Genomic DNA, 27,251 nt, shown 5'->3' with positions numbered 1-27,251 from the left:
CGACAGTTTAGAGATGTATGATACTGGAATCACACAGTATTAGCAGATAACTACAATATATGTTTTCTTTTATCCCAAATGTAGAAGATCATCCAAGAGATCCTTCACTGGAGTTCCAAAGTACTATTGTGGGCTTATGTACATTAATCACCCAACTGCCGCAAACTACATCAGGCTGAGATGTTGTGCGACCCATTACACTATACGGTCAAAAATTACATTCTGTATGACTATTTGTAGTATGCAGAGCTCTGTATGTGAAGTGTACCTCTTGAGCTGAGAGTGCAGATAGGTGGTGATGCGAGTGGCTTCCTCCAGCTGTCTCAGCAACACATTCCTCTTCTCCTGCTGGAGTATCCTACATGACAGACACACGCACACATTCCAACCGTATTAGATGGAGCACTATCATTCTAGAGAACACAATTCAACGGCTCCACAGCTAGCTATATATAAATATACTAAGCCCACTCGCAGAAGCCCAAGTGAAGCTGGCAAAGTTATAAAATACAATGACAACTTCTGGCAAATATGTTGTTGATACGGGAGAATAGCAAATCACCTCCAGACTGTGCTTCTTCTGGGATTGCGTGTTGTGATGTACGCAAATGAGTGTTACTGTCCGTGGAGGCAAACCGGGATCTGCGCTATGCTAAAAGCTAATGCTAGTCATTTACTCTTTTCTCTATTGTTTGTTCCTTCAAAAACAAGCTAGACTGATGTTAAACGCACTACAGAAGAGAAAGCACAAGCTTTTTTTATTTAACAGTTAGACTCGACAAAGCCAAACCTCTGGAAAGCAAGTTGGGGAAAAGCTAAAAACCTGTCAACCCAAATACAATAACAGGGTTGTAAACAGGAGCATTTCTCACCCCAACTAAAGTCATATACTATTTATAAACCAAACAGCAACCTAAAACACGCCATAATTCCATTATTTGGTCTTTTTAAAAAGTCTGCAAGGTACAAGACTAAGACAGATTGAACTCTCAGACTAAAGGGTGTTTTGCTGCCTCTTTGTGTGGCCAGTATCTCTATAAAAACAAGATCTATCTCCAGAGTATCACTCTTCATGAAAAGCGGGCCTTCAATGATGCGGTCTCTTTGCCCGGTGAGGGAATGAGGGACCCTTATTTACCACAGAGCATCTATGCTATACCACCATTGCTGTTTTATGCTGTTATACAATGATGCTACCAGGATGATGTTTTGGAATGCACTGTTATCTGTTTAGTGCCAGTGCTATTCTGCATCTCTCTGCTGATAACACCCTTTTTACTCCTGCCAGCAGTGCCTGGGTTTTATTTGAGCTACCAGCAGCAGTTAGCCCCCATGAAGATCAGCACAATTTGCAAACCAGAACATTCTTGTAAACGCACCATTAAAAGTTCTTGCAACATTTTAAGTGGTAGCATCTTGCTTGTAATGGGTTTTGCCCCGTCAACACTTCCGTGAAGTTCTAAAAACATTCTTCATGTTCATTCTTCTTTAGAGGAACCAAGACACGACACGGTAAAAAGGAGGCTAGATTCTGAATAGTCTTGAATTAAAATAATTTTCTAAAATTCTTTGATCAAAAAAAGAAAATGGCCTTCCGTCTGCATTGAACAGTTGAGCAATAAAGGGGCAGCAGTGCTGTGTGCTGACCTTTGGTTGGCTCCCTGGCTCTGTGTGCTCTGGGCTTTCTGCACCTCCTCTTCCAGCTTGCGCCTCTCCTCGTCCAGCTGGAGGAAGACCTCTGGAGGGTGCTGCTGCTGGCAGAGCAGCGTCAGCTCCTGCAGGAACGCCTCCTTCTCTCTCAGCAGCTGCAGACAGTCGCGGTCCCGGTCTGCCTCAGCGCGCCCTGACCAGCTCTCACTGTCCAACTGTGCCAGCTGGTGCTGAATACTGGACACTCTGCGAGGGAGTGAGAGCAAGAGAGATAACAATGTAGGTATAGAAAAACGTGTGCACATATCTGAAGACACACACACATGCACGTTTTCCTCCAATTTTAAATGAATGCCTATTAGGGACCAGGAGTTATCATTAGAAGATCATAGAATAGACACTGACTTCAGTCTGTACATTCCTTTGTTTACACTGTCTGGACAGTAAACAGTCATTCGCAGATCAGTAACACAACTCTGTGTTTAGGAGTCTGTGCTGTCTGTGGAAGTATGGAGGTTCAGGTGTGTAACGGCGGTCATGCATGTTGTAGATCATGGCAGCGTTATTCAAAGATGGACCTGAATGTGCGTTTGTGTATTCTGGAGCTCAGACGGCATGACTCAGTCACGAAGCACGCAAGTTTCCACAGGTCTCACCCCCCCCCCCCTTTCCCCAACTTCTCCTGCCCACCTCTGTTTCCCCCTCTGACGTCACAGCTGGAGCTCTGTGGCCAGCACTGTTGCTATGGAAACATGAACAGGTCATCTCTGCTCACTAGCTCCATCACTACACTCAGTAACAGCTGAGGAGCAACGTAGTGCTTTTGACAGGGGCCACTGATTCACACGCAGCCTCTCAGTCAGATTTAACAGCTTACACTCCTTCAATTAGCATTGTGCCAAAAGCAGAACTAAATCCTCAGCCATCACACCATGTAAAGGTGATAAAGGTGCCGAAGTACACATTTCCTGAACATTTTAAGTTGTTCTCTGAAGTATAAATAGTAAGTCTTGACTTTTATTAGCTGCTTTACGGCACTGTGTTTGACTCAAAATGCATAATATAGCATAGCTTTTACTACTGTAACAACACTACTGCAATGATGCCCAGGCCTTAGCACACAGCGTTGCTGTTCTCTCATTCTCTGAAGAGATTGTAGATGTTAACTTTTAGCCCTGCCCTTGCTCACTTTTCCAGGTGTGGCTTTTTTCAAATCTCATGGTAAAAAAAAAAAAAAAACAGCTCTGTTTTGGTTATGTTGGATTTCTTTTCAATGAAGATGTTAAGGGTGTTCATGGTTCATGATATATCAGTTACATGCTCTGCCAAAAAAAAAAACCAAAAAACAAAAAACAAAATTACATTCTAGGGTACCTTTTAATAATGCAAAATTGTGTTATATGGTTTCTGAGACTGTTACACATATAAATGACTCATAAAAAATACTGTTTCTACTCATGCAGCATACATTTGTACATCTTGGATGATTGCCACCGTTTGAGGTAAAGGAAAACTTTATTCTTATTAGTTTTAATACGGTCACTTTGACTTTAAATTGAAAGGTTAACTACACACAGCATTGACCTACAAGTGTGATGCCATAGGCAACTGTGGGTTTCACAGAAAAACAGCAGAGCCAGACAGAGTCACACAGCTGATAAAGCATGTGATTACTAGCCTCTCGGCTCAGTGAGTAGTAACATTCAGAGGCTCTTCTAATACAGGCAGCAGAGAGAGCTTTAACACAGAAAAGGTTAAAATGCAACATAATCTGGATGCCCCCCCCCCCCTTTAAGATCTCAATGAACTAGTAGAAGAGTATCTTCATAAGGGGAGAGTATGTAAACACTGGATTCAGAATATAAAAAGTTAGTTGTTCAGCAGTACAGTAATCAGTGTCTCATATTAAACTGGACTCACTTTTTCTTGGCCTCTTCGAACTGCCAGTTGAGTCTGACCTTGTCAACTAACGGTGAGGATTCCTGTGAACCAAGCTGAAAAAGACACAAAACAAAACAAACATGTGTGGTTATATGTGTATAGGGATCATTGTGTGTCTGCGGATTTTATAATTACTGATTCAGAGCTTACGATTAGATGCTCAAAACACATTAAAAACTGACAGAAATTCAAATTTAAGAGGTCAGCACACACCAAAGCAGGTCTGCAGAGAGAAGACCAGGCTATCCTGTGTTTGTCTTTGCTCTGTGTTGCATTCACACATCAAACAAACCACACCAGAGTTTGTTCGGAAGTGGACAGAGGCAAACCTGCTCAGGAGGTCTCTTCTTCACTTGTTTGATACACACCAGTCTGGATGGTGGTGTTCTTCCTTGCTCTACTTATCCACACTAACAGAGCAATCACACTAGGGTTCGTTTAAACAGAACAAAACTTGCCATGTCTGAACACACACTTAAAATAGAACCAAAGCAGCAGTGGATTAATTAGTTTATTGTACAAAGCCAATGTACTAATATAGCCTACAATGGCTGTTTTTTCACATTTTGAAGAAAAGTGCTGAAAGCAAAATGTTAGCTGTCAAAGTTTTCACTCTTCTCAGAAAAAAAAAAAAAAAAAAAAAAAAAAAAAGACATTTTTTAGGACTGTTCCATGACCTCTTTCATGACCTTGATAGATCACAACATACATATATGGAGTATCCTTGGTTCTACCCACAAGGTGGACATACTATTCAACACCTAGTGCATAGTATAAGCAGACTTTTGTTTAGAGGCAAACCCCATTGTAAATTCTTTGGTGTTTATCAAATGTGAGACTCATTTGTTTTCAGTGATGCCCACGGAGATGGACAGTCTAATTAAATAATGGCAATTCAGAAAGAAAGTCACAAACCTAAAGCTTGAACTTGAACATTTTTTCAAGGTCTCATTTATTAGGGGTAAATATGTGCATGTCCATTAAGGATGTGGTGCCCTAGGCCGGCTCTATGGCATAGCCTGCGCTGTTGTTAGCCTTTATACTGGTGCATAGTTGCATCTGCATCGCTCTGCAACCAAAGCCATTAGTCCGGCGAGGGCAGTTCTTAAATTCATTGTGTTGACTCCATTAGTACAGTACAAATGATGGCGATTGAAACTGAGGGGATTACTCTGGAGTTGGAGCAAAACAGCTGATTACTTTTACTAAAATGTCTGCAACGAACAAGAAAGAAGAGGGAAGCCGTACAGCCACTGAACTGAGGCACAGGGTAGGTGAATTTTCTGTGCTTGGACACAGAAAATGAAAAGCAGGTGGATTTGACGATTTGGTTCGTCATCTGCAACCATTTATCTTTACATTACATTACTGTGTGCAACACCCATGATCCAATTTCATCCAACTGAATTTAAAAGTGGTGGGCGTTTCTGGGGCGGTGTGCATCAGGCTATGGCATAGGCTATGCGGCTTTGCAGAAGCTACGGTGTAGATTCAGCGCAGAAGTACAGATTGGCGTTTACAATCTTTCATTTAAAATCTGTAAATCTGTTACCAAATTGGAAGCAGTGAAATAGTCGACTGCTGCGAGCTAACAAGAAACCATTGCAAATTAAAGCAGCGAACACTGTTAAAACAACTATTAACAAAGAAAGCTTACTGTAATAGTATCTTATTGATTAATATAAAATAATTACATTTGCGTTTGAGTAGATGCAGTCATTAGCACTGAACACTGTAAAACATGAAGCTGGTGTATGTATCAGTCCACATGACATGTGCAGTATTATAAACATCAATAAATAAAGCATCAGTCGCTAAGATTTACAATCTCAGTGGATCAAGAGCTCAGCTTTTCTAGGAACTCAGTAATATATATATATATATATTTTTTTTTTTTTGCAATTTTCTCATCCTTCAGGAGTTTCCATAACGGAAAATTTGTCGCCAACTTTCCAGGCTTTCCACACTTTGCAGGAAACAGTGGAACCCTGGTCATTTCTAACAGTAGTAAAATTTTCCTAATGTGCTTTAATGCATGCAATTTTCACTGCGACTTCACGACTTCCTTTTTGATCTGTCATTTCATACAGTAACATGCATTAAATACTATAAAGTATTAATTCTGGAAGTGTGTGTGTTAAGCCCATTTAATCCCAGTTCCAAACAAAAATACTAACCTCTCCAATCAAGTCCGTCTGGCAACCAGTGTCTGCGTACTGCTGCACACTGCACGAGTTGCTCAGAGTCCCTGTATTGTTGGCCACCTCGTTTATTGAGTCACTGATGGAAAGGCTGTGGAAATTCATGGTCAGCTTCGCCAGGCTCTGAGAGAGACACACCAGGAGAGAAAAGGTTTTTCAAAAGACTTAAATTTGTTACTGCACACCAAATTTTAATACCAGCACAGTACCAGATTAAACAAGGGGGCAATACCTAGTTTTGTTATTTTTTTTAAAGTTTAAAAACAGACAAACTAAGTGTAACAGATCTAAATGTCTGCCACAAGGTGGCAGTATTGAGCAGTGTATGCAGGGAGGGGAACTGTAACTGCAGCTCAGATTTAAACAATAAACACTGAAGCGGCCGGAAAGTACTTGCGGGTAGGACACCATGAAAGAGCCAAACCCCTGAGCACGGCTAACAGGCTCAAATCTGTGAGCCAACATGGCGGGGCACCGTCCCTCCTCCACCCGAACAGCCAGTCAGGTGACGCCATGAGAGAGTGTAGCATCTGTGCTGGAAAAGCGGCTGACCTGGATGAGGTCCTGCCTCTCCTTCTCGCCTGAGCTGATGGCTTTCTTAATGCTCCGCAGCTCATTGAAGATGGCCTGCGCCTCGTCCAGCTTGTAGTTGGTCTGACTGCTGGACATCTTCCGGTCGATTCTGCGAAGGCAAACAATCATTTACAAAAGTAAATTGGAAAGTAATTTGCTATGATTAGCTGGCAATTGGCTTAGCGATGATGCATATTTGAAACTGATCCAGCTAAAAAAACAAAAAAAAACAAAAAAAAAACAGCTGATTTATACACATCATACAGTGAGTGAGAAGAACAGACAATGACTCGTCCAACATACCTTTTTATTTTCATCTTTAACAAAAATGGAAAAGCCCAAAGCTTGCCCAAAGAAAACATTTGACCACTCTGCATGGCCTGTAAACAGTTCTGCTAGCCAGCAGTCTTTCAATTCTTGTTTGGGTGATTCTCACTTACTCTTCTTTGCAGAAGGCTTTTATTTCTGTGGGAGTCTTGACATTTTTTCTGATGTTTAGGTTGGGGAAGAGTGAGGGCCATAAAGCAAAACAGTCAGCTTGCACCTCTTGAGGTAGTCCATTGTATACTTTAAGGTGTTTTGCTACAGAAGCCATCTACAGCCTTTCTTCATTTTTAGCTTTTTTGTTTTCTACAGAGGTTGGGATTTTTGCTTCCAGAATTTGCTTGCATTTCATTGAATTCATTCTTCCACTTTTCCAGTTTCCCCTGCAACTCACTGCAACACAAGCTCAAAGCATGATTAAATCCAACCCCAGCACTTAACAGTTGGAGAGGCGTTCTTTTCTTAAAATTCCACAGCCTATACCTTTGCTCACTGGCCATGAAATTCTGGTTTAACATCAATCCAAAGTTTCTGGTGCTCAATTTCTGAGGTGAGAACACTTATGATGATTCGATCATTAAGATAATTTGTGCAATGCATCACCACTCCAGACTCTGCTAAATCTCTCGCAAAGAAACAGGGGTTTGGATTGGCTTTTCCAGCAATTCTACAAGCAGTTCTTGGTCTTTCAGACTTTAACTAGACCTCAATTGGTACCGTTAAGTGCCATTTCTTCATCAGCCCATGTGGCCTAATGAAGAATATCAGGCCTTACTGTAAAGCCCCCTGATTCACTGTGGGGTCCAGATCTACTATTAAATAATGATATACTCTCCAAAACCACCTGTTCATGCTAAAAGAAGGTTTTTCTTCTTTTTCATAACTTTAATGATCATATAATATGTATGCATATCTGTTTATTTGAACATTGTTATATGGAGTTGAAACTGTATGCATGAATAAATAAAGGAACTCCTGAATAATTTCTCAACATTCATTTTTACCGTATTACTCGAAAAACTGACAAATTAATTGTCAGGAACACACAATAATGGATGTAATTAACAGGGAAAGTCCTACAGACATACATACAAATGAATATCATTACGAATATCATTCTGAACGGTCAATAAACTCACACACCCAAAATCATCTCACTCCCAGTCCATGCCTCATGCGCCTCACTTAATCAGCCTGGCCTAAACGTTTGGGACACAGCTGCCTAAATATAGTTTACCCAAGAACCTCACCCACACCCTATTACATACTCTGCGCTCACATTAAGACTTCTTCAAGTGAAACAGGGTGTTACTCCACTTAGATGCGTCATTTTCACACTTCAACTGAGTGCCAAAAAGCCAAAGAAGCACTCAAAGCACTGCATCCCGTCCTGATCTGACAAACAACGCAGAATTTAAAGAAGAAGATGAAGACCAATCACAATGTTACAAAAAAGGGACTCTCCAAGAAACCTGGTTACACTTTAGGTATGCAAGAGTGAAAGTCTAACACTGAAGGGTCTTTGCCCACACTGTCGGACAGAGCACTTAACCGTTTAGCCACTCTGTGAAAATATTGTTTTAACTTAGTGAAGCCTCCGCTCTCAAAGGCGCAATAATTAGACAAGTGAAACTGGAGCTAGCCCCGCTAAAGCCGCTTGGCGTGGAATGTCTGCCTTCTCAAAGCACCAGACCGTGTGTGCTCACTACACACACACACACACATCCATCCTCCTGCATGAGTGTTATGTCTGAAATGTTGTTCAGAGTAACAGAATGCCATTCCTAGAGTCATGCAGAAAACCAGTCCACTACCCTCTGTACATGTATTGTATTTCAGCACCTGCAGCATGCCTTACCTCCATTCCTGTCGTTCTTTCTGCAATGGTCATTTTAGTGACAGTGTCATCGCATCATTTTATTCTGTTTAATATTGTATAATAAAATCAAAACACCTGACTGGGCAGGAGGGGACCAGACCGAACTGAAACCATCTTCAGAAACAAAAATGAAGAAGAGACATAAAAAGCAGGACGAAGCAGCACTATTAACTCCATTCTCAAACACAACAATAGGATCACATCCTTCAACCAGGTACTCAAACATACTTCAATCTGACACCAAATATTTAAATGTACGGGGGGGGGGGGAGGTTTACAGAACCACCAAACCCAGAACAAAGGAGATAAAGGGATTAACTGAGAAATAAGAGAGAGGGAGAGAGAGGGAGAGAGAGAGAGAGAGACAGACAGAGAGATGAAGATTATTAGTTATTCGCAGGTCTTGTGCATCAGCTGTTCTCTGGCACATTGCCGGGGCTGAAGCTCTGGGCTCTTTATGCACTCGTCTCGCTCCAGCAGCAGCAGCAGCAGCAGCTCCTGTCTGCTCCTCCTCTCTTCTGTGCGCTCGCTCTCTCTCGCTCTTGCTCTCTCTCTCTCTCTCTCTGCACAAGCACCCCTTTGTTCTCCCTCTAACCTCCAGCCTCCACGCGCAGCCTTGCCCAGCCGGAGCATGGCCCACCTCTGTCTGCCCACCTCCCTACTTCGGCCACCCCACCCAAACCCACCACATTCACATACCTCCACACCAGACATACACTTTCAGCAGGGCTGTATTCGGTCAGCTTTCACTTCTGAGTTCATTAATATAAGTGTTAAACTACGTGGTCTTTTCAAATGAATCAAACTATTATTATAAAATAGTAATAAAGTAGTCAAGTACGTCAAGTACCAGGATATTTTGGCCGTGCATCTACAAGTCACCAATGCAATGTCATTTGTGGTAACACAACATTCATATTACCAGACTGAAGTGCCACAAAACCTATACCCAGGTACCCAATTATCATGCTCTTTTGGACATCAGACAAATCTCGCCCTTTGACCATGACGATCGTTTTGCACTCTGACTACAACTGATCGGTGTGCTCATTTATTTATACATGCAGCAAACCCTGTTATGTTCTAGAGCCACGAATGTGAATGTGTACCAAGAACGGACTTGTCACACATTTTGTGCCTCCCAATAGCATAACATTGGTGTCCCATGGGTCACTGATGCCAGAGGGGAATAACAATGAAGACGAGCGGTACATAGCAGCATGCATCATACTCAAATAGTGGCTATTGTACCGTGCAAATAGTCAAGCTTCATGATATGGAAACATTCCTTTGAGATTCTGGTCCATGTTGACATGATTGCATCATGCAATTCGTGTAGATTTTCAAGGCTGCAGATATCCCGCCCTCAACGTTTCCTCTACTGGATTCAAATCTGTTAAATGTGAAGGCCACTGAAGAACATACTCAGACAGGCTGTGGCACACAAGCCATGACTAATTTCTATAAACAGGCCCAAAATGTGCTAAGAATACATTTCCTACACCATTACACCACCTCCACCAGCCTGGACTGTTAACACAAGGCAGGCTGAGTCCATGGATTGATGTTGCTGGCTCTAAAGTCTGACCCAATCATCTGTGTGCCTCATCGAGATTCATCAGACCAGGCTACGTTTCTCCAGCCATCAACTGCCCAGTTTTGGAAAGTCCACGGCAGCCTCAGCTTTCTGTTCTTGGATGATAGAAGTGGAACCCAATGAAGTCTTCTGCTGTTGTAGGCCAGCCTCCAGAAGGTTTTGAGTATTCTGCAATGCTTTTGGGCTCGTCACAACTGTATAAAGCGGTTATCTGAGGTACCGTAACCTGTTTGTCGAACTGGTCTGGCCATTCTCTGTTGACCAACAAGGCGTTTGTCTGCAGAACTGCAGTTCACTGGATGATTTTTCTATATTGCACCATTCCGACTAAACTGTAGGGACAGCTAAAAATCTGCTGAATGGAAAATCCAAAGCTCAGTGCCTCACACTGCATGATCTAGAGAAGGGAGCAATTTAGGATTCAGCTTAAATTTGATGTGCATGATGCATTTGGTTCATTTGTGTGATGTTATTAACATAGCTTAAAAGTTCTATTGCTTACATAAAGCTATAACTGGGTGTGAAGGTGACAGAGAATGCAGTTTTACACATTATGAAATTCTGTTAACCATAAAAAGACAAAAGCAGTACTAGCAGCCATTTTACAGCCTGACATATTTGGTCTGTTTTGTCCTTGTGGTTGAAGGAATTAAGCTGGTTTACTCATTACAGCTCCAATTTACAAGCCCTGTCACTCTCATTAGGAGCAAAACAACCTGTCAGTCTGTCACATTAGACACAGTCCAACCACAGCAAAGGGGGAAAAACTGCGTCGCGTCTACAGCCAGCGGCAGCCCTGCAGACACTGCAACTAAACCCGCCGGTCTGATCTGATATTCAGACACACAAAGCCTCTTCTTCTCCTCTTTTCCTCGCTGTAGAGAACACTACTGTAGGACCTGCACTGACATCTTGTTTACTGGGCTACATTCTTTGACATCACTTCCAGCGGGATTTCCCTAGTGCTGTCTTGTTTGTGTGTTTGGAAGGTTGTGCTGCAGTGTGAGAAGTAATTAGTGATTCTGCTGCCAGCTGAAGAGATTTAGAGCTGAACACAAACAGCCCTGGGGTTAAAGACTATGAGGATGATATGAACATGAAAGGCAAGATGAGAGTGAGAGTGGGAAGTGAGAGAGGGAAAAAAATACAGCATGATATTAAACATGTATAGGAATGTCTAAGGTTGTCTACAACATACATGCTTGTATATGTACACACACACACACACAATGTATGTTCAAAAGTTTGTGAAAAAACCCTTCTAACGAATGCGGTCAGCTATTTTAAGTTGCCCCCACTGCCGTGGAGCAGTGGAACGCTGTTCTCTGGAATAATGGTGCTCAATCCAGTACTGGGGAGTAGGGCAAGGGGTATGGAGGTCCAGAGAGGTCATCCAACATTCTGACCTCTCTAACAAACACTCTTATCACTGAATGCAGTCAAATCCTCACAGTAGTGCTCCAAAATCTAGTACAAAGCCTTCCCTGAAAGAACTGTTTTTCAATAGCCTTGACTTGAGAGAAACAAGTGAGCAGGTGTCCAAATACTTTTGTTCAAAGTGTATATATACACACACACGCACACACACTCAGTGACATGCATCCTTTGAGCCCAGCTTCTTGACCTACGATCTATGAGATCTAAATATATGAGAGGTAAACTAAAAGTGCAGGACAAATGAGATTAGAGTCTTCTCTCTTATTTTTATGATGCAAGAAAACAAATCTTTGGATCTTTTTGGTCAGAATGCCTTCACATTTGCTCCCAGATCTACCCTGGTTAACACAGTAACGGAAAGAACCTGTAAAACCTTGGTGACTGGTTGCTTTTAGCAGCTTTAAAGTTTGTGTTGATGTGTACTTAATGACCAGAATTAGCTAATACAAAAATCACGCTGTTTTTCACACCATGGCCTGAACCACATGAACAGAACATGACATTAGTGCAGATCGATCAGGTGGTCAGTAGATAACATCAGCTCACAGGCTCTTCAGGCTGTCAGTTCAGGTCTTTACTGAAGCAGTCACGGTAAAACTGCAACATCCACAGCAAAGTGCGCTCCTAAGTATGTTAAAAGCTTCAACACTCATCACTTCCACAGACTTTGTCAAGCCTCAAAGGAGGAGGGGGGGATTTTGTGTTTTGCCATTCTGACCAGAGAAAATCTGTCCCACTCAAATCAGATATGCCGAAAAATCTGACTCAAGCTTCCAGAGACGCTAGCAGAGCCAACAAAGCCAGAGACGCTTCCTAACTGTGGGCTGGGCTGGGCGCCCTCCATCTTCTATCTTCTTGAAGCTCTGCGAGTTGCGCTTCTATTCTGGGAGCCACTCGAGTCACATTCTATCGAAGAGATAAGAGCTCTCACTGGGACGCAGGAAGAAGCAAGGAATTTGCTGCCAGATATCTCTGTTTTTCAAACAGCTTTCAAGCACTTTTTGTCCCTCCACCCCCTCCCTCCCACTCTCTCCGTCTCTTTCCCTCTCTTTTTCCTGCCTTGGCTCTCTGCACTCCACTGGTGCATCCTCTTCCTGAGGTGGAGTCTCCTTTTCCAGAACACAATTTTTCTCTCTCTCTCACACAAAGGTGCGAGTCTCCTAAAACAGCCCTTTAAAAACAACACTCGTAGACTTGCGACCAAAAGAGAGAGAGGGGAAAAAAAGAACTCCTACTGCAATTGGTTTAAAGTGTCCAAACAGTCTCGTAAACAAAAAAACAGAATTCGGGGAGCTCGACCGGTCCCTTTCCACTGTGGCTATTTTAAGCGAGTCCTCTACTATGCAGTAAATGTTTGGTTTGCTGCTTCACTGAACTGAATAATACTTACAATTATAGCATTAAATGAATTTAAACTGCTCTGGCAAGCTGCATTACGTCTGAAACCGTATACAGAGAGAGCGTGAGGTGGGGAAAGGGGCCTGTTCAGACTAGTCGTGGTCTAAGACTTAATGTCACAATCACACAGCACAGTGCCACATTTAGCCACATTAAATGCTCAAATAGCTTCGGTTTTTGGTCCCACATGGTGTGTATGTGTGTGTGTGTGTGTGTATATGGATTGCTGGTACTGTTTATAACAGATATGTTGGCCTAGGATGAAGTGATCAGCAACATGTAGAAGAGAAGAGCAACATGCTTCAGGCTGGAAGGTCTTCTTTGACAGGGACGGCTGCAACAAGTGGACAAAAATAAGGGCAGGTTTTTCTGAACCTAAATGCAAAACATTTAGGTCTGCTGCTACAATTCAGATTAAATATAGGTGATTATATTAGATGATATGTCATTCGGTGGGAGAAACAATTTTGTAGGTAATGCTTTTCTGAGCAGCGTTCATAATGTATGTAGTGATGCTGATGCTGACTTGGTAGCTGGAAGCCCACTAAACTATGGGTAAGCTGACATTTGTGTAAATTTGGTGCTGATGCAGTTTACACAATGTTAACTGATAAGGATAAGCTTCGGTCATGTGTTGGCTGCATCAGCCTCATATTTTCAATGCAAAACTAAGGAAGCAAACAAACCAGGCTGGTTTATCTGGGATAAAACGGAGTAACCTGGGTATTTTTGCTGATCTACCCTGTAAATTGTCAAACCGGGGGATGCTCATTCTCAGGGTTTCTTGTTATCGCAGTCCAGGACTGCACACACTGATAACGAAAGCCTTAAAATTCTGCCAAGGACAACGTGCAAACTTGCAGGAGACATTGTAGACTCGCACATCACCACACAGCACGCACAGATACACAGCACTCACAACAGCGGAAATCTGATACAAACTGCAGATCAAATCACTGAGAAAGAGACAAAAACTTGGAGGAAAGATAAATTTAACACTGGACTCGTTTTGTGTAAAACTCACTCTTGAAGGGTCTCCACTCCCATTTCCTTGTACTGCAGCTCCTGCCTCATCTGGGCCAGCTCCTGTTTGAGTCTAGAGAGCTGTGGACACAAGGGAGACTGGTATTACACCTCAAACACAGGCTTGTTTTCATACAAATTCTGAATGTGGGAGGACAAATGTAGGCCTGCATTACAGTGAGGCACCAAGGTCTAAAAACAAACTGGGAAAATCTGGGAATCTTCCCCAATTAATCATGGAAAGTAAAATAACAATATGAAAATATAAAAAAAATTATACAATTTTAAAAAATATAAAATTTTGCAAATATTAAATTACACTATTCACATGTTCCTCTAACATTTGGGTGGTGAGTCAGTAACACTGACATGGTGATGGTATGTTAGTGGGTGTTGCGCTGGTTTGAGTGGATCAGACCCAGCAGTGCTGCTGGAGTTTTTAAACATTGTGCCAATTGACTGTCCACTCTATTAGACACTAGACCTAGATGGTCCACCTTATAGAAATAAAGTCAGACAGAGAAGCTCATTGGTGCACAGTTTGTGTTGGCCATCCTCTAGTCTGTCATCAGTGGTCACAAGATACTGCCCACAGGCCACCACCACATCAGTGTCACTGCAGTGCTGAGATTTACCCACCACCCAAATAAAACCTGCTCTGTGGTGGTCCTGTGGGGTCCTAAACTATGAAGAACAGGAGTGAAAAGAGGCTACCATAGCTAAGGCTGTGGATATGAAGAAAAACAACAGACTAGTCTACAATTACAAAACTATAAAGTGCTCCTAAGTGGGGCTGATCTAATGGACAGTGAGTGTAAAATATATATATGAGCCTTCCCTCAATGACGCCTACTCAAAAATAAAAAACAGCTGAGTCATCAGTGAACAGCAAGGCCTCACACCAACACCCCGACCCTCACATGCGCACACACTCACAGGAACAGGAAAAGGTCCTGCCCACACACACACGCACACCACCCTCCAAAACACATTCCAGTACCACCCCACCACTCCAACTTCAGCTTTTTGCTGAGAGCTACTACATAAAAACCTACAGACTGAAGTAAACTGGAAACATTTATTCCACAAGAAAGAACAAACCCAATAAACAGTTACTTCTACTATTTACCTCTTAATAATTATCTTTACTGGGATACTCATGACTGATAAACTCACTAACAGTAACTGTACAGTCCAATGAGAAAATGACTGTAATGAATAATTAGGTAAGAAGACTTTAGTCCTATTCATTTTAGAAAAATTTGATGATTTGCTTTGACACGGTGAAAACAGCAAACTCAGTGACTCCCTACAGCCCAGTAAGGCCTGCTGAGTCTGCTAACCCAAACCAAGCCTCATCGCATTCCTAAAGGTGCCCCTGACACACATGCAGCGAACATATCTGGGGCCCCAGCGTCTCCCCAAACAGGCCCCTCCTAGGTCCTGACGTCCAGCGCATTGTTCTCAGAGGATAATGACTTACCCGCTCACGCCTACAGGCGATTTCCGCTTTGATTTGGTCAGGGTCATATTTTGCATTTGAAGAAGAGCCAGAGTGAGCTGTGGAGAGGGAGAGAGAGAGAGGGAGAGAGAGAGAGAAATAGAGTGAGGAGAACATCAATGAAAGAATGCAAGCAACGAAACCCAACTCCATTCTGCTCCAGTGGTCACAGGCCTGAACGGAGGAGAAAGGAGAATGTAGGGGATACTGTATCCTAAGACTGAGGAGTGTTAGTGTGCATGGCCCCCCCCTCAACAAGGCACAATGAGTTTTTGTCAAATGACCTCCTCAAATGACTCATTTGTTTGACCATGCTACTCATGAACTAATTGCAAAAGCACTGGGTTAATGTACATTATTCATCCAAACGTTTGTACGTTCCATGACATTACATTGGCGGATGCCCCCCTCCTTTGCTGCATTAACACAATCTGCTTTTGTTGGAACACTGCTTTTGTAGATCCACAGTGAGGTTCTAACTGCATTCAGCCATAAGCGCATTTGTGAGGTCAAGTATTGATGTGGAATGATCAGATCTAGGGCACAAACACCATTCCAGCCTGTTCCACAGGTACTGGATGAAGTACTTGCACTGCAGAGAGCTTCATTCAACTGCTACACAGTCCAATGCAGGAGGACTTTACACTTCTCCAGCTGGCAACTGACATTGAAGCCTCAAGTTAAAACATTAACTATAGGATTCACTGTTAAACTGCCTGTATTCTGAATGTGATGCAACCTCAAAAATGTCAGCTTGCATTTGGAGCCAACACCACTAGCTTGGTTTCCATTCAAGTGTGACTTTAACATGCACCTTTTCAGAACAAAACAACATGTGAATTAATCACATGCTCCATCAACTACTGTTTTGCAATCTTGAAGAATGGTCACCTGCTTACACTGAATGCAGTGCATTCTCCTTGTGCCACTCCTTGGCTCTAGTCACTCACTTTTTTTGGCAGTTGTTAGAAATTGTGAATTTTCTACTATTTTCATTCTGTTTTTAGAAGGATTTTCAAACTTTGTAAAATAATTAAATAAACAAAAATAAATAAATAAATATGAATACAAAAAAAAAAAAAACAGTGATATTGAAGTGAAATTAAGTGATTCATTATATTTGTATTTTTACAGATAAAAATATGACATTGGTAAAAATGACATTGGTACCAAGTTGGAGTACATTAAGAGTTCAGGTGTCCGTGTTTATTTATAGTCACTAATACTTGTAGGGAATGGGGTGTTCCAAAGTATTAATGTAATATGTTCTGGACAACTTTATGGACAGCAAAAATGGCCCTCCATAATAAAAAGGTTTGCTACTTCCACAGGCTTTTCCCTTTCTCTTCTCTTCGAATGGCCATTAAATGCAACTGAACACTAAAGTGAATGTAAATGACTGTCTACTGAATGAAACTACACCTAACCTTAACCAAAACCTTAGATTTAAGGTTTAGGTTAGGATGATGGATTGATTCAAGAGCAAGGTTTAAGGTTAGGGGCAGGGTTACAGTAAATAGACATAAATAGACATATTTAGACATAAATAGACAATAGAATCGACTTTACTTCATTAAGTTAAGGTTTAAATGTAGATTTTTATTGTATAGCTTGATGTGGGCAGACTGTCATAAAAGCATTTCACTGCAAGTTATACTGTGTATGACTATGTATGTGACAAATAAAATTTGATTTGATTTGACATCATTGACATTCAACTTCAGTTGCATTTAAAACATTCAGCTCGATGTTAGCTGAATGTCGGGTGAGCATCTATGAGACTTCTATACTTGGATCAATCGAGTAAAGTAATACAGATTGATCTATCGTAATCGAGACAATATGTTAAGTTATTGTGATCTTGATTGAGGTTATGTCACACATCACTTCTGCCAACAGCAATTTAATTGAGCCAAGCAACCATAAGTGCTGAAAAGGGACAGAGTAGAGCCAAGGACACATCTTATAAACCGTCACTGATTCTAATGCCAATGTTGTTTTAAAGAAAATAAAAACCCAGTAGTTGTCAAACACACAATACCCAATACTCCTGCTCTATTACTGTAACAAATATTGCTGAGACAATCTCAAAGATTCACTTCCAATATAATCAGAATATTAAAAGGAGTCAACTTGGCATATTCAAAGTGTGACCCAAATCTGTGGCATGCACATATTAAAGTAGTGTAAGAGAAAATAAGAAAATCTGAAAGAAAAAAAAAAAAAAAAAGAAATGTGAGGGCAAGCGGAAAAGGAGGGTGAGGGAAGAGGAAAAAGGAGGGGTCAGCTGGAAAGAGAAAGAGTCCAGTAAAGAAGAAGGAAAAAGAAAGAGAGGAAGGGAGGAGGTCAGGGAAGCAGAGGTGAGGAAAGGGACGAGGTTAGGAACAGCCCTTAACAATTTAGCCTCACAATATTACTGCCTGTGTGTGTGTGTGTGTGTGTGTGTGTGTGTGTGTGTGTGTGTACACTACCATTTAATAGTTTGAAATCATGTCATTAACATTTGTATAGACAATATACACCAGAACATCAGCCAGAACATTAACACCACTGAGAGGTGAAGTGAAGAACACTGATTAACTGGTTAAAATGGTACCTGTCTGAGGGAGGGATATAAATATTAAGAGTGAACAGCTGATGTATTGGAAGTAAAATAGGGTAAGCATAAGGATTGAAGAGCCAACCTGTTTAGATAGAAAACTTTCACTGAAAGTCACATGGTTTGTGACGTTAAATGTTAATATTATTAACAGTATAATATAATACGCTGTTTAATCATAACGTTAAAACCATGTGCCTACTATTGTGTAGGTTCCCATCGTGCCACCAAAACAGCTCTGACCCATCCAGACATGAACTCCTCAAGACCTCTGAAGGTGGTTCTGTGGTGTCTGGAACCAATACATTAGTCCTTGAGGAACTACTTTTAAGATGTGAGGTGGGACCTCCATGAATCATATCATTGAACTTTGGGTGCTCATGACCCCGTTAGCGGCGTTTGCAGTAGGTACTGACCACTGCGTAGCAGAAAAACCCTGTGAGACCTGCCTGATGTTTTAGAGCTCCTCTAACCTTCACAGTGGCCGCATGTTCCATTCAATAACTGCATACAGTGCAAAGGTTTGAGCACCCTTGGCCAAAGGACACAAGACCTTTTTTAATCAAATCTGTTAGCAAACCATTTCAAGACATGAAACAAATCACAATCATCAATGTGGCCTGTGCAAAAGTTTGAGCACTCCAAGCATTGCAAAGATTTTTTTCTTTTTACATGGTCTCAGGGACTGATTAGTACATTTGGAGAAAATAAAAAAAAAGGAACTGCACTTTCCAACTGTGAGGCATGGAAATAAATCTACAATGGTTTGGGTCTGTGTCGTTGTCAATAGCACTGGCAGTTTTTGCACAGGTAAAGAACTGATTCCACAAAATACCAGCAAATTCTGACAGCAAATGTCAATACAACCAACAATCCTGCAATTTGTTGCAGAGTGAGTGTTACTTTACTGATGTTATAAGTTGTCCAAACATTTGCACAGGGTCACACTGATGATTTTGTTTCATATTATGAAAGATGGTCACAGGTTGTTAGGATTTGCTGAAAATATTGTTTTATGATTGGTCGATCACAAAAAATTAATATTCACCATTTTTGGGTAAAAAAAAAAAAAAAAACCCAAACAAACAAACAAACAAAAAAAAAAACAATAACTACCAAATATCTAAAAATAAAAAGAACTATCCAAACTCTTCTACTTTTGTATCGTATATGGATGGTAGTGGTGAAGCGTACAGAAAAAATATAAAGTGACAGAGAGAGAGAGAGAGAAGCAATCACTACAAGCAAACACTACGTTGCATACAGGGTTTTCGAAAAGTATGTTCTTACAGCTGGTGATGGAGCGGTTATCATCCTGGTTGAGCTGGTTGAAAAGCTGCATCTCTTGCTGAGCCAGCTCCAGCCTCTGCTGCTTGATCAGGTACATCTCCTTCTTGGCATTGAGAGCCTCCTGCGCCACCACCAGATACTCCTTCAGCATGCGCTCCTGCTCCTGCCGCCATTGTGTTCTCGGGTTTTCTATCTGTGTGGTTTCTGTGGGGAGGACAGCATCAGCATGCTTAAAGATTTTGCGTTCAAAAGGTTTCGTACTGCTCTCTGAATACTGGAACCTGGTGGATAAAAACACCTCTCTGATTTAAAGTAGTAATTTATTTCAGTAAAATATCAACCCTGGAATTAAGGGAGTAAATGTCAACACTGCCCAAATACACACAGCATCTAATGACATCTAATGGTGTATTGCACAAGTTAAACAACGAAGATCTAACATTAGCCAAATTGGCCAACCTTACCATAACAAGTTTCATTTAGTGAGGAAAGACAATGACCATGACCAATGAGTCCCCCCCCCCCCAAAAAAAGGAGCATATTTAAGAGGCCTGGGTAGAGCGAGTCCCAGAGTGTGTAACAAAGCACAGGTGAAAGGACAAGTACAGAGGTTGAACTTACTGTTGATGTGATCGATGTAGTAGACGCCCACCTGCTGGTCATACACAACTTCCCAGCCCAGAGGAAGCTCATCACCCACACAGTCTGCAAAGGTCAGGGGCTTAGTGATCCTACGAGAGTGAGCGACAGAAAGAACATAATAGGGATTAGGGATGTAAAAGGTAAGCGAACTAAACAAGGACTAGAAAAACAATGAACTGTGAATCCACTTGTTTGGATTCTCCAGCTCAAAGTTTAAACCCGACTCTTAATGCTCATGAGTAAACAGCTCACAGTACAATCTCTCATTCTGGCTCTACAATAATGTCTGAATAATCTACAATTAATAATTATGAACAATAATTCAAAATGTATTACACAAGTTCAGAGCATTTTGATGTAGAAACTTGCAGACTCCAAAAAATTGCAGATAAGGACCAGGGGACCCGATTTTGGCAACAAAAATATATACATTTAATTTACAGTCTTAACTTTGTATAACTACGCAATCTGCCTGTTCTCCTCCAGCATGAATGGATTTAGCAAAAATGTCTCGAACATCTATTGTAAAACAATGTCTCGGTATGAAGTTATTACATGGAAAGTTATTTGCTTCTGAATACTATCACCCTTGTTGTGAACAATTCTCACTCAGTAAATTTCTCTAGAACAGAGTGTTTCCCCGTTTCTCTTCAGACTACCAAGCAGGACACTGTTGACAACCCAGTCATTTACTTCTGAAAACATCTTTAGAAATCTGTGGGATTTTCTGCTTAGAAGTTCGCCCTTATGAGTTGACCATAGCCTTCATACAAACCGCCTTATTATTGCAGGGACCTATAGCTGATTTTATAAGCACAGATACTCAAGATACTCCTTCAGCTGGAGATTTGATGGTGGTGATGGAGAGCACGGTCTACCACCCATCTGACATGTACTGAAAGAGAACACAGACCAGAAAAGCACATGCCACAAAGGTGTACTGCACAATAAGTGTACAGGAAGGGCGGCTTCAGCATTACTAGATTAGCGCATAGTCTCTAAGTCACTAAACTGCACAGTTAAAAGTGATTCCTCTCACAATACTTTGTGCCGTTAATTCATTTAAACATATTTTTACCCTGATCCCATGTGATGTCACGAATACCGAAGAACAGTTTGGGCTGAAAGGACAGCATCAGTTGAACAAAGCTGCACAGGCATCTAAGAAATCTGGAAAATTCTGATGAATGCATGTTCAGTCAGTCAGCGGCTGCTGATCTTTTCACCCTTGGGTCAAAAATGGGTGTAATACATGCTCTGCAGGAAGAAACTGCCTATAAACACATTCCAATCTCGAACAAAGCAGGTCTCAATCGGGGCCGCGGTGCATCTACCCTATAGTAAAATCTCCGCTCCCGGCCCACATTAATGGTTTGTTTCCCCTGTTCTAACACCCCTCACTTTGTGTTGGGCTCGGCACAACACTGACACCAGATGTAGAATTATTCTGTATTCACTGTATGTTCAAAACATACAAAATTGCCCTTAAGGTTGATCTGCATTCACTTTCCCAGCGCATATTTGTATGCTGTACACACATTTTTGGCTATATGTATTAATAAAATAATAAACAAAAACTGGGAACCTCACAGAAAACACTGATGCAATGTAATATATTCTGTTGGCAGGTGACAAGGTCAGCACTGTAAAGGTTTAGGCACTGGATGTAGTGTGGCTTATCACCACCTACCAGAGCCTAAGTCGCTTCCTTGAGAATCTTCACATAACCTCTGTCATGCTGCACAAGCTAGAGCAGATTTACGGTCTTACACAGGAAGTCAATTCCCCCATAACATTCTCATCTCTGCACACCATCAAACATGGACAGCTTTCTACCTATAAAGCCGTCCAGCTATCTATTTATCATAGACACTACCCAGACAAAAGTATTAGGACACACCTGTTTATCATCGAATTCTGGTGTTTCATTCAGTCTTATTGCCATAGATGAATAAAATCAAGCACCTTGACATGCAGTCGTGAAATAATGGGTCGTTCTAAAGAGCTCATTGAATTCCAGCGTGGTCCTGTAATAAGGATGCCACTGTTGCGCCTGTGAGTGGTATTAGGAAAAAGTGGAAGAGTTTAGAAACCACAGCAACTCAGCCACCAAGACCATGTATAGGTACAGAGCAAGGTCTCAGAGTGCTGAGTGGCATAGTGCACAAAGGTCAACAACACTCTGCTGAATTGGAAAACTGGAACTGCAGAGTTCCAAAACATCCTCTGGCATTAACATCAGAATAATAAAAAAAAAAAAACGTGCGGAAGAAGCTTCATGGTATGAGTTTCCAAGGCCGAGCTTACAAGCTGCAAACCTTACCTCACAGAGCTCAGGATGAAAGGGTTTAAAGCAGATCAAATCACGAATCATGCTTCTCCATCTGGCAATCTGATGGGCAAGTCTGGATTTGGTGAATATCAGGAGAACATTACCTGTCTGACTGCACTGTGCCAATGGTCAAGTTTAGTAGAGGAGGGATAATGCTATGGGGTTGTTTTTCAGGGGTTGGTCTACAGGCCCCTTAGTTCCATGGGAGAAAAATTTTAATGCTTCAGTATACCAAGAGATTTTGGACAACTGTATGCTTCCAACTATGATGAAGCATTCTTACTCATCACTCATGCATATAAGTATGCAAACAATTCCAGACATGAGTGCAGCTTTAACTGTAAGTACTCTAAAGTACACAGACAAAGATATACTGAATCATACTTTCTTAGCTATTCTCTACACAGTTTCAATCATGTTCATTAAAAAATATATAATTTAAGGCTTTTTGTGTGTAACAAAAAACATCAATATGCAAAATGAGATACGATCAAACAGGATAGGTCACAATTCAGCAGCGGGTGACGGTAATAAATCTTAAAGCTCTTCGGACAACACACGCTGAAAACACACGATGAGTGTTATTAATACCAAAGACCCACATCACCTCAGCAACAACCTTAGAGGTTATAATGATGGCACTATGGTTGTGCAATCCTTGCAACTTTAATGCAATGAAAAACAGAGACAGACATGCAGAGAATAATAAGAAATAGGGTTGTGAACATGAAAGGCAAAAAAGCACATTTTTATTATACTTATTTTTTAAATCTGCAGTACAATTAACTGAAATTACAATGAACTAAAGTGTTTAAGTTAACTTTACTGCAGAAAAAGAGGTTAATATCTAAATGCAAAAATACTTCGGGGGGGGGGTTAAATTAATTTGAATCTGAAGTTAATGGGCTGTTCAGTGCATTTAATTTTTTCAGCAAAAAAAAGACAAAGGGAAAAACTTTGCTCTCCACTGACCAGAGTAAGGTCACTTTAGATATGTGGCCATGCTTAATGTGGTACTATTGTCATTTAAAGGCAGATGGATCAACTTCTGTGCTGTCACCGTTAGTGATGTGTTCTGATACTCACTGTATTGGGCTGAGTGATGGACTCTCAGTGTGTATCAGATTAGTGATGTTAAGTGTTTACTCTGCTTCCCCAAGGACACAGGACTTCAGGCTGAGCCACAGGGAAGGCAGTGTTGCTACAATGTTGTGACCTACTGCTCTACTCCAACTTAACATTTAATGAAGCCTTTAATACTGACTCTGTCAATCAACATTTCACGTTTAAGCCCTAAAAACATATTTAGTCATGGTTTATGTCTGTTCACTTTAATGTGTCCAATTTAAAGCTGGTTTACGATGCAAAAAATGTTCAAATGCTTTAAACCAGGACAAACATTTACACCATCCATAGAGAGATAAACACCCACATTCCTGCTCATCACTGTAGCTTTATGGTTGGTCACTGTTTAAAGCTCGCAGTCAGCCAAATTAAAGGAACTGATAGGCCAATCCATCAGGGAGACAGTATTACCAAACAGTAAAAAAAAAAGGATCAGGGCTAGTTTTTTGGGTGGAGCAGCGCATGACCTCCGACCTCATCCAATCGTGGCTGAGAAAGGTCAACAGAACATGGCATGCTGTGGTCTGGCTAACTTTGCCATTAAAAACAGATGCAAGAGATTCGCTTAATTCAAAACCTAACAGAAAGGTCAGTGGTCAAACAGATCAGCCAAAGTCTGCATGCCCGGGCCAGTCTCGCCACTTCAATCTAATGAGATCACATTTCAAAGCTAACTGCTCTCTTACTCTTAAACTTTGCTGACAGGCTCATGTATTACATCCATGCAACCATCCATCATCCTCAACACAATGCGCCGTGCAGGAGAGTGAAGTCGTCTAGCAGCACAGAAATGAGCCTCAGAGCAGCCAATTAAACCTCGCTCTTGGTGCTTTAGCATTCAAGCTCATCTAATGCAGCTCAAAGTCCCGTTTGAGTAATGAGAGACATGACAAAAGAGCTTTGAGAGAGGAGCTTTGAGAAACAAAACTTAATAAATGAGTTTAAAGAACATCTTTGTTGACTCCTCCTCAAAACCAGAATGCTCAATTTAACTCTACACAATTAACTCAACCTTTACAGACACAGTATGTCTTTACTCGTATACTCAAAATATGTTTAAATGTGTTAAAAACATTATACTGATTCTCAGTCCTATCTGATTGAGGGGCATTATCAGCCGTTATTAACATTAAAACTCACTAAAATCTATATAAACACCATAAATGACTGAAAAACACTATTATTACAGGTATTAGTAGAATTAGGAGTCATAACGTTGTTGACAAATGACAATAATGCAAATATTTATTTTTAACTCACACATACACTCACATAAATATGTACATATGTGTGTGTGTGTGTGTGTGTGTATATATATATATATATATATATATATATATATATATATATATATATATATATATATATATATATATATATACACACACACACACACACACACACACACACACACACACTATTCCATCTGTTTATATTTTTTTTGCTTCTTATATTTCTATATTTTCATATTTTTATATTTTATTTTTTAACTTAAATGTAACTTTTATTTTATTTATTTTAATTTTTTTTTGCACTTTTGCACTTTATTTCATTAAGTTAAGGTTTAGTTTAAATTTAGATCTTATTGAAAAGCTTTGATGTGGGCAGACTGTCAAAAAAGCATTTCACTGCAAGTTATACTGTGTATTACTATGTATGTGACAAATAAAATTTGATTTGAAATAACTGTATATACTTGTTTGATAATACAAATTAAATTAATTAACACTATTATTATTATATATTATTATTCCACTGTTTAATGTCAATTAATTCTAGATTCCCTTACTCTACATTACTGACCTCTGGCTTTTAAGTGCTGAACTGCTAGGAAAAGAAGAACCAGGGCAATAAATAGGTTGGGCAATTATTTCGTTTACGAGCGAGTTGACATAGTACCTTAGTTATGAGGTTTTGGGAAACACTCGTCAATTACCAAACCCTCTTAAGAACTACTCAGCATTACAGAGCTTTTAGGAAACTCATCCCAGACAGGTTTGTTAAATCTTTCCAGTCCCCAGGGAGCACCAGGTAATTTAAGGAGCATAATCAAGCTGTTTTTTAATATCTCTAAAAGGTAACAGTTTTATTAATTAAGCTAGGAGTTGTTAATATTGCTTAAGCTGCTAGAGGTTGTGCTCACTTAATAACATCACAAAATGTCTGTCGCTGCCAACCAAATTATCTAAAATATACTAAATTGAACTTCCAACACGAACTTTGGATAAAACATGAACTCTGGGTTGCAAGTGAGTCATCTGTTTGAAGGTCTGCATTTGAATAAGGTGGATTAGCAGGTTCTATTACATGAGTGTGAAGGGGATGAGCTAGTGGATGACAGTAAACAGACAGTTTCTGTTATGTGTAAGTTTGAAGGCGTTGGGTTAGAGCATTTCTCTTGCTTGTCATTATGAAGGAGATGAGTTAGTGGATGAGAGTGAACAGACCGCCTCAGCTGTGTGTGTATTTGAAAGGGTTGAGCTGGAGGATGAGCGTGGATATACTGTACAAACCAAGCAGCCAAGGCCTCATACCGCTTGATGATTTGTAATAGAAATGAATTAGATTTGACAAAAAAAAAAAATATATATATATATATATACACACACAATATATATAATATTTATATATATATAAAATCAGTATATCCCAGCAACATCTTGAAAGCCTTTATTTCAATCCCAGCAACAGGCAGCGCCTCAAAACTGCTCATAGCTTTCTTCATAGCCCGGTTTGTATAGGAGAGTTATGCGGTTTTGCTAATGGCTCTGCTAGTTAGAGAGGAATGTTTAAGGTGGAGCTTTAGTTTCATATTTTTCACATGATGGTAAATCAGAGGGGCTATTGTTCAAAAACATCCATACATCCACAGTGAAGCCACTTCTAAACTAAACAAACCAGTAACATATTTACTGCACATCAGCTGTAGCACCCAGATGAGGCAGGTTTTTATATACACGTGTTGATTTTCATATTCAGCCCAACTGCATGCCTGCCATTCTTTAGCACACTGTTGTGGTCATTCCTTTCTAACTCTGATTTAATTCCCAGTACAGTTATTTAGAAACTACAACACCCCTGGAATAAATGGTAGTTGCGCCTGGAAGCAAATGCCAGTCTTTTAAAAACCTAACTAATAGTTTCATAGCACTTTCCAAACATCTACCACAACATGCCTAAATTAGGGCTTTATATGCTGAACTATTCTTTGTAAAGAACTCTGAATATTACAATATCATGGCACATGCCATGTCCTACCTTAATCTGCCCTCTGGTGCATTTTAAGATCACATGGACTGGTTGCACTTTTATAAATAAGCATAACTAAACCATAAGAAATAGTTATGAGCACTGGTGTGCTTTAGGGCTGCAATTTATGGACATCTCAGAAACAGCAAAAACATTAAAATTACACAATTATTAAAATTACAAAAAAAAAAGCAAAGTCTACTATTAAGGCAAATAAAAATAATGAACTGTTTAAACCTATGTTTTCATATAGATCTACAAAAATGAAAAAGGTAGGAATGTCTCTTGGGGTTAGGGCTGAGCAGTACGACCAAAAATGCCCATTACTGTATTTTCAAGGATTTTGGCTGTTTCAATCTTATCCTATTATTTTATACTATAAACAGAATCTAAAAACTAATAAATTCATCATGTATAAAATGAAAGCTTGAAGTACTATAGAGTTTGCTTGGCCCCACAAATTGACAATATAAGGCATCAGCGTGCATGA

The 27,251-nt window shown here is 40.5% G+C and overlaps 1 protein-coding gene across 3 annotated transcripts in view; it reads right to left on the bottom strand.

Moving 5' to 3' along the window:
- wwc3 (WWC family member 3) overlaps window positions 1–27,251 on the bottom strand; it is a 53,331-nt gene that overhangs the window by 8,580 nt on the left and 17,500 nt on the right. For all 3 annotated transcript variants that reach the window (XM_072684223.1, XM_072684224.1, XM_072684225.1), the window contains exons 2-10: window positions 20,035–20,144; window positions 19,414–19,617; window positions 15,507–15,583; window positions 14,025–14,104; window positions 6,345–6,474; window positions 5,769–5,915; window positions 3,571–3,644; window positions 1,648–1,896; window positions 269–358 (exon numbers count right to left, since the gene is read on the bottom strand). In XM_072684223.1, coding sequence (XP_072540324.1) covers window positions 269–358; window positions 1,648–1,896; window positions 3,571–3,644; window positions 5,769–5,915; window positions 6,345–6,474; window positions 14,025–14,104; window positions 15,507–15,583; window positions 19,414–19,617; window positions 20,035–20,144 — 1,161 coding nt within the window. The remainder of the gene's footprint in view (window positions 1–268; window positions 359–1,647; window positions 1,897–3,570; window positions 3,645–5,768; window positions 5,916–6,344; window positions 6,475–14,024; window positions 14,105–15,506; window positions 15,584–19,413; window positions 19,618–20,034; window positions 20,145–27,251) is intronic.

The sequence above is a fragment of the Salminus brasiliensis genome, chromosome 7, assembly GCF_030463535.1.
Source record: "Salminus brasiliensis chromosome 7, fSalBra1.hap2, whole genome shotgun sequence".
Lineage (NCBI taxonomy): Eukaryota > Metazoa > Chordata > Actinopteri > Characiformes > Bryconidae > Salminus > Salminus brasiliensis.
Note: the sequence above shows the minus strand (reverse complement) of the source record. Positions and strands in the feature narration are given on the sequence as shown.